General features: G+C 34.3%; 2 protein-coding genes across 3 annotated transcripts; both read left to right on the top strand.

Moving 5' to 3' along the window:
• Positions 1 to 2,727: 2,727 nt before the first annotated feature.
• Positions 2,728 to 10,081, top strand: LOC145601925 (LEAF RUST 10 DISEASE-RESISTANCE LOCUS RECEPTOR-LIKE PROTEIN KINASE-like 1.2). Its single transcript, XM_081658015.1, has 4 exons — positions 2,728 to 3,625; positions 8,259 to 8,291; positions 8,410 to 8,655; positions 8,738 to 10,081. Exons 1-4 carry the CDS (start codon positions 2,857 to 2,859, stop codon positions 9,721 to 9,723), a joined length of 2,034 nt encoding a protein of 677 aa, XP_081514141.1. The 5' UTR covers positions 2,728 to 2,856; the 3' UTR covers positions 9,724 to 10,081.
• A 2,964-nt stretch (positions 10,082 to 13,045) lies between these two features.
• LOC145601926 (LEAF RUST 10 DISEASE-RESISTANCE LOCUS RECEPTOR-LIKE PROTEIN KINASE-like 1.1) lies at positions 13,046 to 15,827 on the top strand. Of its 2 annotated transcripts, XM_081658017.1 has the most exons (5): positions 13,046 to 13,735; positions 13,839 to 13,871; positions 13,958 to 14,212; positions 14,414 to 15,418; positions 15,552 to 15,827. In XM_081658017.1, the coding sequence occupies exons 1-4, from the start codon at positions 13,087 to 13,089 to the stop codon at positions 15,382 to 15,384; spliced, it is 1,908 nt and encodes a 635-aa protein (XP_081514143.1). In that variant the 5' UTR covers positions 13,046 to 13,086; the 3' UTR covers positions 15,385 to 15,418; positions 15,552 to 15,827. The 2 variants fall into 2 exon arrangements, with proteins under 2 accessions (XP_081514143.1, XP_081514142.1); XM_081658016.1 differs by having other exon boundaries at positions 14,414 to 15,827.
• The last annotated feature ends 183 nt before the right edge of the window (positions 15,828 to 16,010 follow it).

The following is a 16,010-nucleotide window of genomic DNA, read 5'->3' as shown; positions in this document are numbered from 1 at the left end:
AAGCTATAGACTAGTCAAGTTGTTAATATTATTCTTATTTACTATACGACTTAATTAATATTTGATATCATTGATTCCACTACTATAGGCCAATAAATTTTGATATGTGAACTCGCATCAACTTTTTCTTAAGTCAATCGAAGAGATGAGGAAATAAAATTGAAATGGTGAGTTATACAATTCAAGACAATCATCCTACACGTTTGTAATTGTATTTTTTATCCATAGGAGTCTCACCTTTCATGTATTTTCCTCATTTTGTGAGAAGTAATTCCTCATAAACCTCTTCAATGCCTTCTTTATTCTTCTAAAAAATGTTGTAATTTTCCTATGTAATTTTATGTCTAGACTCTTGTGCGGGCTGGGTATGTCAGGGTCGGGTTATTTGGGTTGTTGGTAGGGTTGGTTGTTTAGGCGGGTCATGGGTTATATTTTGGTAGGTTAGTGTGTTAGATCTTAGATAGGTATTGAGGCTATATCAGGATGGGTTATGCTGATTTGGTGGATAAGTGTGTCACTGAATTTTTGCTTATCAAGTTATGATGAGCATAATTAGACAAGCATGATATCCAATTTGATATATTTTTTTGAAACATATCCAATTTGATATTTTAATATAGATTTAATTAATCATTTTAAGTTCAAATCCATTGGGTCAGTATTGTGGGCCAAACGGGTGGTCTAGGTGGTTTAGCTGGGTTGTGTGTTGTTGGCTAGTCCACTAAAATGGGTCGTGTGAGTTGGGTTCATGTGTTAGATGTGCAGTGTTAGATTGAGTTGGCTAGTCTTTTGGCCCGTACAATGTACGGGCTTGTTATTGGTGTATTTTTCTTTGTGTATGTAGTTTATTTAATCATGAAATAGAATGGAGACATTGGGGGTTTTTGGTTGTGAGTTACTTTGCGAGGAACAATTAACTTTAACGCATTTAGGTTTAGTTTTTTTTTGTTTTTATTTGTTACTTTGCATTATAATATGTTGAAGTTGGTATTCAACGGATTGGTAAGCAATCAATAATTAGAAAGTTAGATTAGCAAAATATTATTGAATACGAAGTATATGTTTAAGTAACCAACATCATCATGATTAAAGGAATTTAATTTGTGGGAGTTGAAGAGGGGAAGTTGAAGAGGAAGAGTGTGGAATTATTTGTGGGTTTGCTGATGAAGATGAAGCGGCCATTGGGCCATGGGAATATGGTGGGTTTTTGGTTTAATTTACAGATACTCCATATTAAATTGTGTGGTGTAAAACTGTAAATTGTAGAGGTGGAATGAAAGGTCAAAGCTAGCTTTTAATTAACATAAAATACAAACAATTTAGCTTTTACTCCAACTAATATCTCTAAATATTATTACGTAGTATGATTATAAGTTTTAAATCCTTAATTAATTAATATTAATATTAATAATTTGATGACTAATTACTTTCTATTTGATTTGTACACGTGGCACATTGTACTGGAATAGTGGACACGTGGCATATTGGATTGGAATAGTGAGCATGTGGCAATTGGAATAGAAAACATAGGATGAAGACATGTGTGTATTATGGTTAGAGTTTTTAAATACTAAGTATAGATTAGCTCGAATTCAGGCAAAACTTAGTGGACCCATAAGCTGTGTGGGTTAGGATGAGTCGTGATCAATCTAATGGACCGACGACCTCTATATGTCAACCAAACGGCCAAAAAAAACATGAAATTATTCATCAAAAAGGTAAGTGACATTTTTTTCTTCATTTGACTTGTCAATTGTCACACCCCAAGCCCAATTTCATGGTCACCATTGGAGCAACCTCAAAGTGAATAAAAGGGCAATACATATGGCATGTGAAGAAGCCACGTAGCATAATTGAAAGCTATCACATAAACTAATAGTGGCTACAGTTTCTCACATGTTTGAAGTTGGATCCTATAATACACACTTTGTCTCGTGGGCCCGGATCACTCCCACTAGCCCATAATCAAGATTTTTTCTTATTGTATTTTAACAATAATTTGAGTTCCTTGTAAAATAAACAAAAGATAATGTCATCTTCTTGCATTATTATTCATTAAATTCCTCTTTTAGCTTCTTAAATACTCCCAAATTGCCCTCATTACATCACTGTTACATTAAAAATTAACCAATTTGTACTTGATTAATGATTATTTACTATATCCCAAAATCGTTTACTTTATTTGTTCTTTTTTAATTATAATATTCGAAATTTTACATTATATACACTCTTTTAACAGTCTGTCATAAATAATTTTATTTGTTTCAATATTTAGTTTCAAAATATAACTTTAAATAATTTGTAATAAAAATATTACGTAACATAAACTACCATACAATTACATTGATAATAAGCATGAAATTATAAATGTTTTTTGTAGACAACAAAATTACAAATGTTGCAATTAATAAGGGCCTCATCTGATTGACTGAATTGAGCTGAACTGAACTGAATTTATTGGAGCTGAACAGAATTGAACTAAATTGAATATTTTATGAGAGAAGGAAATTAAGAACTGAACTGAAAATAAGCTGAAGAGAACATGCTCTACGAATGGATGAAATATATAAAAATATTCAACGGTCCAAGATATGGTGCTCATCTTTAACATCCCCATCTAGACAAAATCAACTACTACTTCACAATCACAATACAATGTTAATAACAATGGAGTCAAATACCCCTTTCAAGTCAAACTCAAAGAGCCTCCTCAAACTATACATTTCTTGGTACCTACTAAATAATACACACTTTCTCTTACCCCCAATTCATAAAACTGCTTCTTCTTCTCCATCATATAATTAATGGTGCTGAATTCTTAGATTTTTATTTATTTTATTCAATCTTTAAAAAAATATGAAGAAAAAAAGCTGCTGTTTCTGTAAGTCAAACTTATTCAATCTAACTCTGTTACTTCAGTTTCATCTTATGCTCTCATCATCTCCATTATCAGAAAATCATTATGGTGATTGCAAGCCCAGAAAATGTGGGAATCAAACTATACAATATCCTTTCCATATACAAAATGATCAAAAACCATATTGTGGGTATCCTGGTTTTGGAGTATCCTGCAATTTTGACAGTTTTCCTGTGTTTAATATATCAGGAGATGCTTATATTATTAAAAATATTTCTTATGAAACTCAGATGTTTCAAGTCATAAACTCAGTTCTTGTTAAAGAGGGTCCGAGTAGCAGGGGTTGTTTCCATTCGATTCACAATCTGTCAATACAAAACGATTTGATCAAGATCTCGACGAATCATGATTATGTATATGTGTTTCCTGATTGTCCTGAGAAGGTTTTGAAAGAATACAGAGATAAAAGAGTGAAATGTGGTTTGGCAGTGTATAAGAATGACTCAAAATTGCTGGATTTGGAGAAAAAGTGTAATGGAGTTGTTATTGAAGTTCCTTATAATAATGAGGGTCAGACTAAAGGCAAAGTTATGGATATGTTGGAAAGGGGAGTGTTGTTGAACTGGAAAGCTTATAATTGCAGTGTTTGTTTAGACTCTGGAGGGCAGTGTGGGTTTGATGAGCCTAATAATCAGTTTAATTGTTACTGTCCTGATAGAACTCATGCTCTTCATTGTACTCCGCCGCCTCGCTCACCTCCGGCTTACAGTAAGTTTTTCTATTCTTTCCCTATTACTGTCCTTACCCTTGTGTGTATGTGTGGAAGTGCAATGTGCTATGAAGATTTTGGAGCAATGAAATTAGGATTTTGTAGGAAATGTGATTAGAAGAGAATTTAAGGGGGTAATGGTAGTGAGGAATGATGTAGTATTCTTTGACTTAAAGTTATATCTATATGTGGTGGTTATGCTATTTTTGTCCATTTTTGATGTTTTGTTTGTGGTTTTTGTTCTTGGCATCAATATTTCCTAGAAAGGATACAACTTATATATATACATTAGACATGTTTTTTTGCTTAGCTATCTCCAAAATTTCTTGGCACAAACATGAATAAATTGCAGTCAAAAGTGAGTCCCATCATATGTGCATACACCTGCCTTCGCAGCTCTTTATAGCAACCAGTCCATTTGAAAGGATTCCTCGAGCATAACATATTGAGTTTGGAGGATAATTTTTTGTATGGTTGAGCAAATAGTCCTTTTTAGATCCCAAAGGTCAGTAAAATGAAAACATTAGCAGCTGCTGCCCGACTTTTCTGAGCTCCTATGTTAGTCCTAGAGTTCAACCTTTAGTCTGAAGTCTTTTACTATGTTTAGGATTTCAACTGATACTCTTTAGTAAGTTTGGACTGCTCAATTGGCACAACTGGAAGACTAGCTTCTAAATGCTCTTTTGTTTTGGCAGTCCTTTAATAGTTGCCCATTTTCGACTTCCTCTTTGCCCTATCTTTGCAATCGCACTCAAACCCATCTCTTTCATATTTGTGTGTCAATTAGCAAAGATGAGCTGAATAAGTAAAGTGCTGAGACCTAAGCTTCAGGTACTTGTTCTGTATTACCCCGATTTTCAATTCACTGAACAGAAATAATCATACAACTTTCATAGTGATGACTACTTCATCCAAAAATCCCATGATGATCAGTCAGTACAGGTCATTAACTGATCTGCCCTCTTAAACTGTGTTATTAAGAACTTTGGTCATTCGCTATGAAATTTTAACAAAATAAGTAACCACAAGACTTCTTAAAAGAGCAAGGAGATGTAACCATACAAGACTTCTTACAAGAGTAAGGAGATTTCAATCATTTCCTGCTTCCATGAGCACCAACACAGGACAAATTCTATTATTTATGAGCAGTAGATTTAGCTTGCAAGATCTTTCCTCATGCTACCGTATACTTATCTGATTGACCGAAGGGATAGTTAATCATATTGATTATACAATATGCTAGTGATAATCAGAATTTTGATATTTTATGCCTTATCTGTGTTATTTCAGGGTAAAAATTTTAGTTGCTGAAGTCATTTTGCATAAATAAATTTCGAGTCTTAATCAATTATAAATGATCTTATTTAGGACTTTTTCGAATTTCATAACCAGTTGTTGACCAGATTAATCTTATCATAGCTAATAGTCTCAGTCAGAAAAGTGCTTGTTTGTAGAAATTTCCATCCCACATTCTCACTTGTTGTCTTAATAAAGCTTGTCTAATCAACTATTTTAAGAGGCTCAATACTTAGCTACCCTGATAACTTTTCATCCCCATATTCTCACTTGTCTAATGCATCTTTCCAATTTTAGACATGGTACCAGCTGTTTTTTTTCATTGAATATTTAAAATGAAAAGAATCAGAGTATCATGCTAGATTTCCTAGGAAAAAAATTCCAAGTCTGGAAGCTCTAGTCAAGCTATCAATTACTAGTAAATTAGCAAAATCAGAGTATTAAGTAGCAGGTTTTGAACGGTCATTAAATGTCAAATTGAAAAAGATTACCAACTTTAAAGACTTGACTATAAACTCATATATATTTTGAAGCTCATTCTCTCTTTTTACATTGCACCTTGTTCATTCCTTCTATCCAAGCAGGCCACTCGGATTTACTTTCCAAAAATGAATCAATTCTACAAGCTGAGTAGCCTATTCATGTCAATCCTCTCCTTTCTAACGTGTCGTTCTTTGGCTTTAGATCATTATTTTAAAGACTGTAAGCCTATATTTTGTGGAAGCATTACCATCTCTTACCCTTTCTACATTTCAGGCCTACAGAAATCCTTCTGTGGCCAGCAGGGTTTCGAAGTCACTTGTAGCAAGAACCATTCAATCATTAATCTCTCCAATGATACATATGCTATTCAAGAAATTTCTTATGAACTTCAATCCATGCATATTCTAAACACTGCCTTTATTGATGCTTCTTTCAATTGCACTCTCGGTCTTCATAGCTTCACCTTGGATGAGAATAGATTCAAGTTTGCTTGTACACATAGTGAGGTATTCTTGCTGCAAGATTGCAACAATAAAATTAAAAACAGCATAGGAGAATATAAAGAGGAGTCCTGCATCTCTAGTAATATAAGTAGGGGTAACCTTATCGCCATATATGCACAAGGTAGAAATTTGAGTCAATTTGCTGGCAAGTGCAAAAAAGTAGTTTCAGTGCCATATGAAGGAAAGAGTGTAACTGATATTGACGGTGCTTTAAGAATGGGGGTTCAGCTGAAATGGAATGCTACTAATTGTGGAGAGTGTACTAAAAGCGGAGGTAGATGTGGATATCATTATGAAACTAGTTCACAAGTGCAGTGTTTCTGCCGTTATGGTGTTTATCCTCATAAATGTCTGAGTAAGTTTCCATCTTTGTGTCTCTTACTGTCTCTAAGTTTTCTCTAACAGAAATATATTGCTATGGTCTACGTGTTGAATTTCAGCCTCGTAGTAGAAATTTTAAATTAAGACAAACTTATGGCGTTGGTTGTCCTTGCTCTTTTATATTCTTTTTTAAAATTTGTTTACAGTTCACTCAAGATCTTGGTCACCCATCATTTTAGATTCTTGATGCTTGATTTGTGTCTCTTGCCTTTTTTTCTCACAACCTATAGTTTGACTACTCATTCTGAAATACATGGGCATTAGGATTAGATTGTATCAGGTTCTACAACTTTATGGAAATTTCTTGATACTAAGTACTAACAATGCAACTTCCTTACATTATGCTAACTCTTTGTTTCGTTACCCCATCTATGATATTCAATCGTTATTTACAACTCATCTAGATTAGTAGAAAAGTACAACTTTGAGATATGAAAGCTACTGACTTCAGTATAACATATCCCAGTACAAAAACAACAGAATTGTCTGAATCACAAAAGGGAATTCAGTACATACGCTGTTGTGCTAAATCAACATATATAGCACAAAACAATATAAAGATAGCAATTTTCTGAATCACTTATGCAGTTAAGCTCTCATGCTATGAATTAGGCTTGTTTTGACTTTTGAGTTAACTTATTTTGTCTGGAAATACTGTATCTGAATTATTATTGTTCTTTTATCAGACATATTGTAAGAGCATATTTTTGTATGAAAAAAAGAAACTTTCTGTGTGTGATTTTGTTTGAAATTGTCTGAAAAACTTATTTATTCTGAACTTATTTTGCCGGCCTTTTTTTTATCTGAACCTATATGAACTTATTTTGTCTGAAATAAGGCAAACTAAGTGAAGTAAAATAACTTTTCTGTGTGATTTTTTTTTTTTTTTTTTTTTTTTTTTTTGAGGTGCAAGTTTTCTTTATGCTACCATCGTTTAATAATGTCTTGCATAAGTTGTCTCACAGCTAATGGTGGTTCAAACTCTTTGTTGATTGTTGCATAGTGGTTTTCATGTGATTTGATCACAGAGAAATTTCCTTAGGATATTATTAATGATTAGAAAGCAAATGTTTTTGTTTTTTTCCTGATCTACTATTAATGATTGGATGTTAAATATTTTGGTTATTATGATATGAAATAAGCTATAGCTTTTCTTTTTTACTACTTTTTGCAAAATCTAGCAAAATTAGTACCTTTTCTTTTTGGTACCAAATCCACCACTATTATTTATGTGGGAAACTGCGTAGGAAAATCACTAGAAGCTGGACCATACCAAAGAAGAAAAGTCTTCATTGACAGATCATAAAAATTGACCAAGTCTTCTGAATTTGCAAATTGCAAGGAATATACTGGTATACAAGTTGAACTATTATATGTTGAATAGTTGAAGTTAGTGTGTGAAATGCTTCAGCACCTTCAAATATAAGTTGCAATTGTAAGGAAATTAGGAATATGTTATATTGTTCATATATCAACTTGGCATGTAGCCTCATGGACCTTACGATGTTCCAGGACATACATAGATCCTATACAGGGTATTTAAGAATGAGATAACAGTTTAGCGATTAGAGAGTAGAAAGTATTGATTATGAATTCACTAAGAAGTTTTTTGCATTACAGTGTAGGTAGTTGTTGCCCCCGAAACTATAATAATTTCATTTTTTGGTTTGTGATCAGCATTATTTGAGAAACACCAACATGTTTTCTTTAAATTCTTATGACTTCCTAGTTCCTGTATGGCGGTATACTACAGTCACACATCAAAAAGTTTAAAGTTGTTTGATTTCATAAATACAGTAGATGATGGTTTGACACAAGCTTCATGTTATGTATGAGATTACATAGTTCCCTAATTCAAAAGACTTAGCGTCTTTCATTGGCTTAAGATATCAATGTTTATTGAGCATACAGGTATTTCCTTGCTTGTTGCTACAGTACTGATAGTTTATGTATCTTTACTTTTTTGCAGAGAAGCCTCCGTTGGTACTAATTCTGGGATTAGGTAACTAAAATATTCTCTTCTGATCAAATCCACCTGGTAGACTTTCATACATTGTGTACCTTTAATTTGACTTTTGGATCCTGTAACTTAACTGACTCATGAACTCATCAAACATCAGGCATTGGAGGGTTTGTGTTTGTATTTCTAGCACTTCTAGCTGTCTGGCACCGTAAGAAGCTGAAATTTGGTCACTTAAAATTTGTGAGTCGGAGTGTGTCCCTTGATCGGAGTGCATCAGACCTCGAAAGGGGAAACATATACTTTGGCATTCCACTTTTCACCTACAGTGAACTAATAGAAGCTACTGACAATTTCAATGAGTCTGGAGAGCTTGGTGATGGAGGCTTCGGAACAGTTTATTATGGTAAGCTTTAATTTTCCTGTACTCACAAACAATATAGCTTAAACCTCATTAAATAAGTAGCTAATAAAAATTTCAACCATAGGAAAGTTAAAAGATGGTAGGGAAGTAGCAGTAAAGCGGCTGTATGAAAAGAGCTTCAGGAGGGTGGAGCAGTTCATGAATGAAATTCAGATACTCACGCGTCTGAGACACCAAAACCTTGTAACTCTTTATGGATGCACTTCCCAGCACTGCAGGGAGTTACTGCTTGTATATGAGTATGTGGAAAATGGGACTGTGGCAGATCATCTGTTTGGTGAAAAGGCAAAACCCGGATCACTCACATGGCCCATCCGCCTCAGAATTGCCATTGAAACAGCCAGTGCACTTTCATACCTTCATGCTTCTGATATCATACACCGCGATGTCAAGACTAGCAACATTCTCCTGGACAGCAACTTCAAAGTTAGGGTGGCTGATTTTGGACTTTCTAGACTCTTTCCTACTGATGTAACTCATGTCTCAACAGCACCACAGGGAACTCCTGGGTACGTAGACCCGGAGTATCACCAATGTTATCAGCTAACTGATAGAAGTGATGTTTACAGCTTCGGGGTTGTTCTCATTGAGCTTATTTCTTCTTTGCCTGCAATTGACTTGGAGAGGAATAGAAGTGAGATCAACTTGTCTAACTACGCGATGAACAGGATTCAAAGATGTGCATTTGATGAGTTGGTAGACCCGCAACTAGGTTTTGCCTCAGATTTCAAGGTTAAGAGGATGACTACTTTAGTGGCAGAGCTCGCATTCCAGTGCCTACAACATGACAAGGAATTCAGACCATCTATGGATGAGATTTTGGAGTCACTAAGTAGGATAGAGAGTTCCGATTATGATGCCTTGCAGGCAGAAGAGATGGCTAATGATACTGGGGAAGTGGTGAAAACACAGAGTAGTTGTCCACCACCTTCATCTATAGATGATGATCATGCACAGTTGTTAAATACTCCTCAGCTGCATCCGCCTTCTCCAATTTCTGTAATGGATAAATGGGACAGTAGATCCACTATACAAAGCAAAGACAAGTAAGTTAATATATTATGTTTATTATTTTTTGAAAAACACATTGTTAAGCAATTAAAACGATAAAGAGGAACCCTTTTGGCACCTCAAGCTCTAGGTAGTGTAAAACCATGAAATTGTGTTTTTACTCGTACAACGGTTTATATCTGACTACTTTGCACATATTTGGAATTATTGATGTAAGAAATGTATATAGGAGATTAATCCATATTCTGCAGTACTGCTTCAAATCTCAGTGAACTGTGTTTTGAGCTCACCTTGCAATATCTTATACTGATGTATCATAAAATTATCATTATGATTTCTCTGTTTTTTCTTTTTTTTTCTTCTGAAGAAGTAAGTAGTCTAAGTAGTACAGTATGTAACATATTAGAAACTTTAACAGTTTAGATTAGGTGCAAGTTCAATATCATATGTTGCAGGTAACTCGACTATGCAGATGACTGAAAGCAGTGTATTCAGACTGCGAGTATGTGGTTCAGGAATCAGGACATAATAGCCTCACGCCAGCAGCTTACTAATATATAAGATCGACTTTTTGTCAGTTTGGGTAGTGTTGGTGCAGATGCTAACTTGCAGACTTGCAGTTCAGTAGTAGAGCCATGGAAATTGGCTTCACATATATCTGACTTAAGTTACCACAGGTAGTACATAACTGGTGTTGGTTTCAGCATCTTGAACAGAATTCAAAGCTTCATTGGGAGTATTTTAAAGTGGTGGAATGAGCACTGATCAAAGAGCAGGTATAAAATAATTGTTCACCATGACTCTCTCCGTCCCTAAATAATAAACAATAATCTTGTTAAGTTGTCAAATAAGAAGTCATTTTTTATATTAAGCTATTAAACTTTTACTTTTAAATTGTCTTAATGATGTTAATAATAACCTATTATTGGTGAAGACATATAGTAAAATTATGAATTCAAAAATAAATACAAATCAAGAGTCTTTACCTGAAGATGATCAGCATTTGTACAAACATAATGTTCCCTAGTGTTGGAATAATCTTCTAACAATGGTGAGTATCATTTTCTTAATGAAGATTCAAGTATAAAAATTGAATTCTGCCCTTGTAGACATGAGGAAAGGTGCTGCTCCTAGGAAAAGTATGAGATGTCTATGAAGTCCAGAATGAGCGCATGACCATAACAGTGCTACCAGTTTTATGAATGTGCAAGTATATGATATGACTCATACGAGTAGTAGATATTATTGCCTCCATCAATTTTGTTACTACTTTAACCGCGGTCATTGGTTCCTAGAGGCGCCGGTACGCTGTATCGTACAACTGTTTTGTATGAAAGAATATAATATAGAAAAGTGAAGAACATATAACTATGATATAAAGAACATACTATTAAAATGTAATGAACATATATTTAAAGTAAATAGAACATACTATTAAAATGCAATGACCATATATCTAGAGTGAAAAGAACATATTTACATTAAAAAAGAGTGAAAAGAACATATTTACACCAAAAAAGAGTGAAAAGAACATATTTACACCAAAAAAGAGTGAAAAGAACATATGTTCATGTTCTTTGATTATCAGTATAATGTGTTTTTATTTGTGACATAATACTCATTGTTTATTGTTAAATGTTCTTTAAATTTTGTCTTTAAATTAGGGTGGGTATATATAAATAATGTTCATTATATAATATTATCATGTTCCTTATTAATATTATAGATGTTCCTTAGATTTTAAAAAAAAAAACATATAACTAGATGTTCTTTATGAAACAGCTATATATTCTTTAAAAAACAGTTGTATGTTCTTTACAAAACAATTACATGTTCATTCCACGTTTTTTGTCTGGTACAGTCGCCTGTACTTTAAAATTTTCACTTTAACCGCTTGTTTGGTAGCTGGTAATAAATGGTGGTTATGGGAAAGAATTTTATCTACTACAATAATTCTAACAGGAACTATATCATTGACCGAATAAGCTAATCAACTCTTATTTGTTACCTAATTTGTAAATGTTCTAAATAAGCACGACAATGCATACTTCAGCCTACATCGAGTGTAAGCCAATAGTGATCTGATCATCCAAACATGATCTAACCAAAGCATGACTCAAACTTCACTTAATCTGGCTTTAAAAAGATCTCATTCAAAAAAGAATATAACCTAATTATATAAAAACTTGATTTAAAATGAATACATGATATTACCTCTCCCAAAGTCCCAAACTTGACTTTAACACGAAATAATCTCACAATAGACTGGTTCTTACCTTGAATAGTCGAACCCAAAAGGTCAAAATGAACAAACCCAAACCCGACCTAGTTATCTGATTTGATAGTTTATGCCTAACAGCTTAACTACCTAAAGTCCCTATATACTCCCTCTATCCTTATTTGTTTACCCCATAGCAAAAATTTGGATCAAACTTTTAAACTTTTGACCATAAATTCTCATTAATTTATAAGTGATATATAGTAAAGGGGGATCTTGTTGGATTCATCTAAATCTACACTTTTTTTTAGTATCAAGTTTTTATAATTTTTACACACATAAAAATGGAGATATTTATGTTTAAGACGCGTCTTGGAGATTGTAAAAGACTAATGGAGCAAACAAATGGAGAAGTAAATTTTCCTGTTTTTACTTGGGTAGATCCAAGACACCATGGTCCACCAAAGTTGGTATAGCTTCTTTTTATTAGGCCAACCAGGCAGCCAATCTTTTATGAGAGACAAAGAAAAGTGAGCAACAAAAACAAAGTTTGGAAACTTCATCTGATAATAATAACAAAGCTACAAATTATTTAAAAAAATCTGCCATTGTGAACAAATTAAAAATTAATCATTCTAATTTAATAATTGTAGTTATCAGAAAAGTCATCAATATTTTACAATTCTAGAGGATGATTAGTCTTGCTAGAGAGTAAACTAAACATCACCTGGGTCCCACATTCCCTAACACATACCAATTTTTTCTTTCCAGTCTTTATCATTATCCACCAAGTCAATACTATGATTTTCAAGTCAAATGCGTGTAATACTAACCTTAGAAAATTATATTATTATTACTTGTACTATTCCATCTGTCCGCAAATAATCTGTTCACAAAATAAAATTTATTCCAAACAGCCCATGTGACAGACCTTCCGCTAACTCCCTTTCTCTCAAAATCCCACCCTACTACATTATTAAATTCTTATTATGCATGTTCAAAGATTCTTAATACCAAAAAAAGGTTGGGAAGATTATTTGAAAACGGATAGAGTAATAAAGCAATATGAGTATTTAAAGTAATCTCACTTATATCAAACAAAAGGAGGATATTTTTTCATATACTTGTACTAATTTTAAAAGTTGTGGCTTCTGTTGTCTGATAACAGTGATAAGGGACTTCAGATGGCTTCTGCTTCTGCTTCTGTTGCCCTGTTATTTTTTCTCTTTAACTTTGTACAAAATCTCTCAGCTCAAGAACAAAAGAGACATGTCTGCCCAACTACCTTTAAGTGTGGAACACTTGGTACCTTCGGTTACCCCCTCACGACCGCCTTCAACCCGACCTGTGGGATCTGTGTGATCAACTGTACTGATACGACTCCGACGATTGGTTTATCACCCAAAGGACCTTGGTATGAAATCAAGAATACCTTTTCAAATAACAGGAGTTTCCTTGTCAGTGATGCGTTCCTCGAATATGTCGTGAACTCTGACACTTGTGATGCCTTTGAAGGCAAAACCATTAGACTTCCGAAATCTTCTGCTGTCATCTTCACAACCTTGTGGAATGAAACATTTTGGAAGTGCAAGAGGAACTTCGATTTGAGCAGCAAAGGCAGCTTTCTTCGTATACTTAAGTGTCGAGATTACAATATTTATCATAGTAATAATAGCTTAGAAGATGGCAGCAGATTTGCCAACTGCAACTCTTTTCAGTATCCGAAATTTCTGATGGTAGAATTGTCTGATAAATGTTCACACTGTGTTAGTGAAGGAGGCTATTGTAAGGAAACCAAAACTGACAAATTTCAGTGCATCAACAAGCGAAAAGGTAACAGAGAAGGATCATATTTGTGTACCCTTCAATCTTAATATATCGCCTTTTATGCAATTTATGCTAAAGCTTTATTAATGTCGAATGATCATCTTTGCAGAAAAAAGGAGATTCAGACTACTTTTGGGATTAGGTAAATTATTGTACAATAATCAATTTTCCTTGAAATTTTAATGTTAATGAGATTATATTGAAGTATAAATCCTATTCCTTTTTTAGGCATTTCAGGAGGAATCATTGTCATTATAATCTTTGGGCTGCTATTCTGGTGTTGTAAGAAAATAAAACTCAGATCATTGGAATTGGCTTCAGGGAACAATTCTAAGCAAACCATGAGAATGAAAACGAACCTTGAGGGGAGCAAGGTGTATTTTACTGTACCAGTCTTTTCTTACAGTGAGCTTGAAGAAGCAACAAAAAATTTTGATCCAAGTAATGAGCTTGGAGATGGAGGCTTTGGAACTGTGTATTACGGTAAGAAACGCGTTTCAGGGCTGTAGGAAGCTCTTTGTTACCCAAGCTATAATTTTGTTTCATCTGCTGTCATTCTAACATAGTATATGGACACTTGCATGTGTCTTCTAACACTTGTAGTAGCTAATTCATGAAGTTTGTTTCGTTTTAATCACCTTCTTAATCTAACAAGAAACATAAACATTTATATATTTTGGTCAGGAAAACTTAAAGACAGGAGGGAAGTGGCTGTGAAACGCCTATATGAGAGAAACTGCAGACAGATCGAACTGTATATGAATGAGATTGAAATCCTTGCCTGCCTGCGCCATCAGAATCTGGTAACCCTTTATGGCTGCACTTCACGTAGAAGCAGAGAGCTCCTGCTTGTCTATGAATATGTTCCCAATGGTACAGTGGCTGATCACTTAGTCGGCGACCAAGCAATGTGTGGAACACTCACTTGGCCTGTCCGTATGAGGATTGCCATAGAAACAGCTACAGCATTGTCGTACCTCCATGCCTCAGATGTCATTCACCGGGATGTTAAAACTCAAAATATTCTGTTGGATAACAACTTTAGTGTAAAGGTAGCAGATTTTGGGTTATCAAGACTGTTTCCAATGGATGTTACTCATATATCGACTGCTCCACAAGGCACTCCTGGGTATCTTGATCCCGAATACCATCAATGTTACCAGTTGACTGATAAGAGTGATGTATATAGCTTTGGTGTTGTTCTTGTCGAGCTCATTTCATCAATGCCAGCGGTTGATTTAACCAGGAATGAAGATGAAATAAACTTGTCTTATTATGCAATGAAGAGAATTCAGCGTTGTGCATTTGATGATTTAGTAGACAAACGGCTAGGATTTGACTCGAACTACAAGGTGAAGAGAATGATTACCTTGGTGGCGGAGCTTGCCTTTCAGTGTCTGCAACACAAAAAAGAATTCAGGCCCTCCATGGATGAAGTTCTAGAAACGTTAAAAAGAATAGACAGTGCAGATTACGGAGTCCATAAGTCAATAGTAAAGGAAGACAGTGCAGATTACGAAGTCCATAAGTCAATAGAAAAGGAAGACAGTGATGCTTGGCTATTGAGTAATGCAGAAAACCTACCATCACCGAATTCAGTAGTAATGTATAAATGGGGCAGTAGCAAGTCCGCCACACCCACAGCCAGCAGATAGGCAGCACCGAAACTAATGTACACCAGAAACCAGAGTAAGTTCATCTATGCTCTCATATACCTGTTTTCACTGCTATACATGCAGTTACAGAGAGCAAGTTGTCATTAAATTTTGTTATGAAATATGAGATGTTTATACAACTGAGAAATACAGTGGATTTATCACAGCATTTGTAACAATGAGCCATTTGAAACCAATGCACTAGCAAGGTAACACAAGATTATTTTCTGTGAGCGGTCAGGAATTCTACATCACACAAAAATTACACTCACCAGTACTTTGTGCACCAGCAGATATAGTTGATGATGAAATTGTATAAAATGACACACAGTCCATCTAATGCAATGCCTATGGCAATGCTATTTGATTTGTATTCTCTCTTTAGTCCTTACATTACAACTCATTATCAATTTTTGCGGTTATATATCTTTTTACTTGCAACACTTCGACTATTTCATTACAGTATTTACATAATCATACTTTGAATAGATTAGATGGTTTATAGTTAAAGAAAACTATAGCCATGTTAGGGTCTGTTCTCTTCAGCTTATTTTCACTTCAGCTCCAATAAGTTCAGTTCGGTACAGTTCTTATCTTAATTTCCTTCTTTCATTAAATATTCACTT

This window comes from Chenopodium album, chromosome 21 (assembly GCF_948465745.1).
Source record: "Chenopodium album chromosome 21, dcCheAlbu1.1, whole genome shotgun sequence".
Classification (NCBI taxonomy): Eukaryota; Viridiplantae; Streptophyta; class Magnoliopsida; order Caryophyllales; family Amaranthaceae; genus Chenopodium; species Chenopodium album.
The sequence above is the reverse complement of the archived record's forward strand: the minus strand, read 5'-3'. Positions and strand labels throughout refer to the sequence as shown.

What these genes read in the sequence shown, in the direction of transcription:
- LOC145601925 (XM_081658015.1), top strand. Translation starts at nt 2,857, where the DNA reads ATGAAGAAAAAAAGCTGCTGTTTCTGTAAGTCAAACTTATTCAATCTA. An exon ending in TCGCTCACCTCCGGCTTACA is followed by an intron (nt 3,626 to 8,258) that starts GTAAGTTTTTCT and finishes ACTTTTTTGCAG; the next exon opens with AGAAGCCTCCGTTGGTACTA. An exon ending in GGTACTAATTCTGGGATTAG is followed by an intron (nt 8,292 to 8,409) that starts GTAACTAAAATA and finishes ATCAAACATCAG; the next exon opens with GCATTGGAGGGTTTGTGTTT.
- LOC145601926 (XM_081658017.1), top strand. Translation starts at nt 13,087, where the DNA reads ATGGCTTCTGCTTCTGCTTCTGTTGCCCTGTTATTTTTTCTCTTTAAC. An exon ending in GTGCATCAACAAGCGAAAAG is followed by an intron (nt 13,736 to 13,838) that starts GTAACAGAGAAG and finishes TCATCTTTGCAG; the next exon opens with AAAAAAGGAGATTCAGACTA. An exon ending in CTTTGGAACTGTGTATTACG is followed by an intron (nt 14,213 to 14,413) that starts GTAAGAAACGCG and finishes TATTTTGGTCAG; the next exon opens with GAAAACTTAAAGACAGGAGG.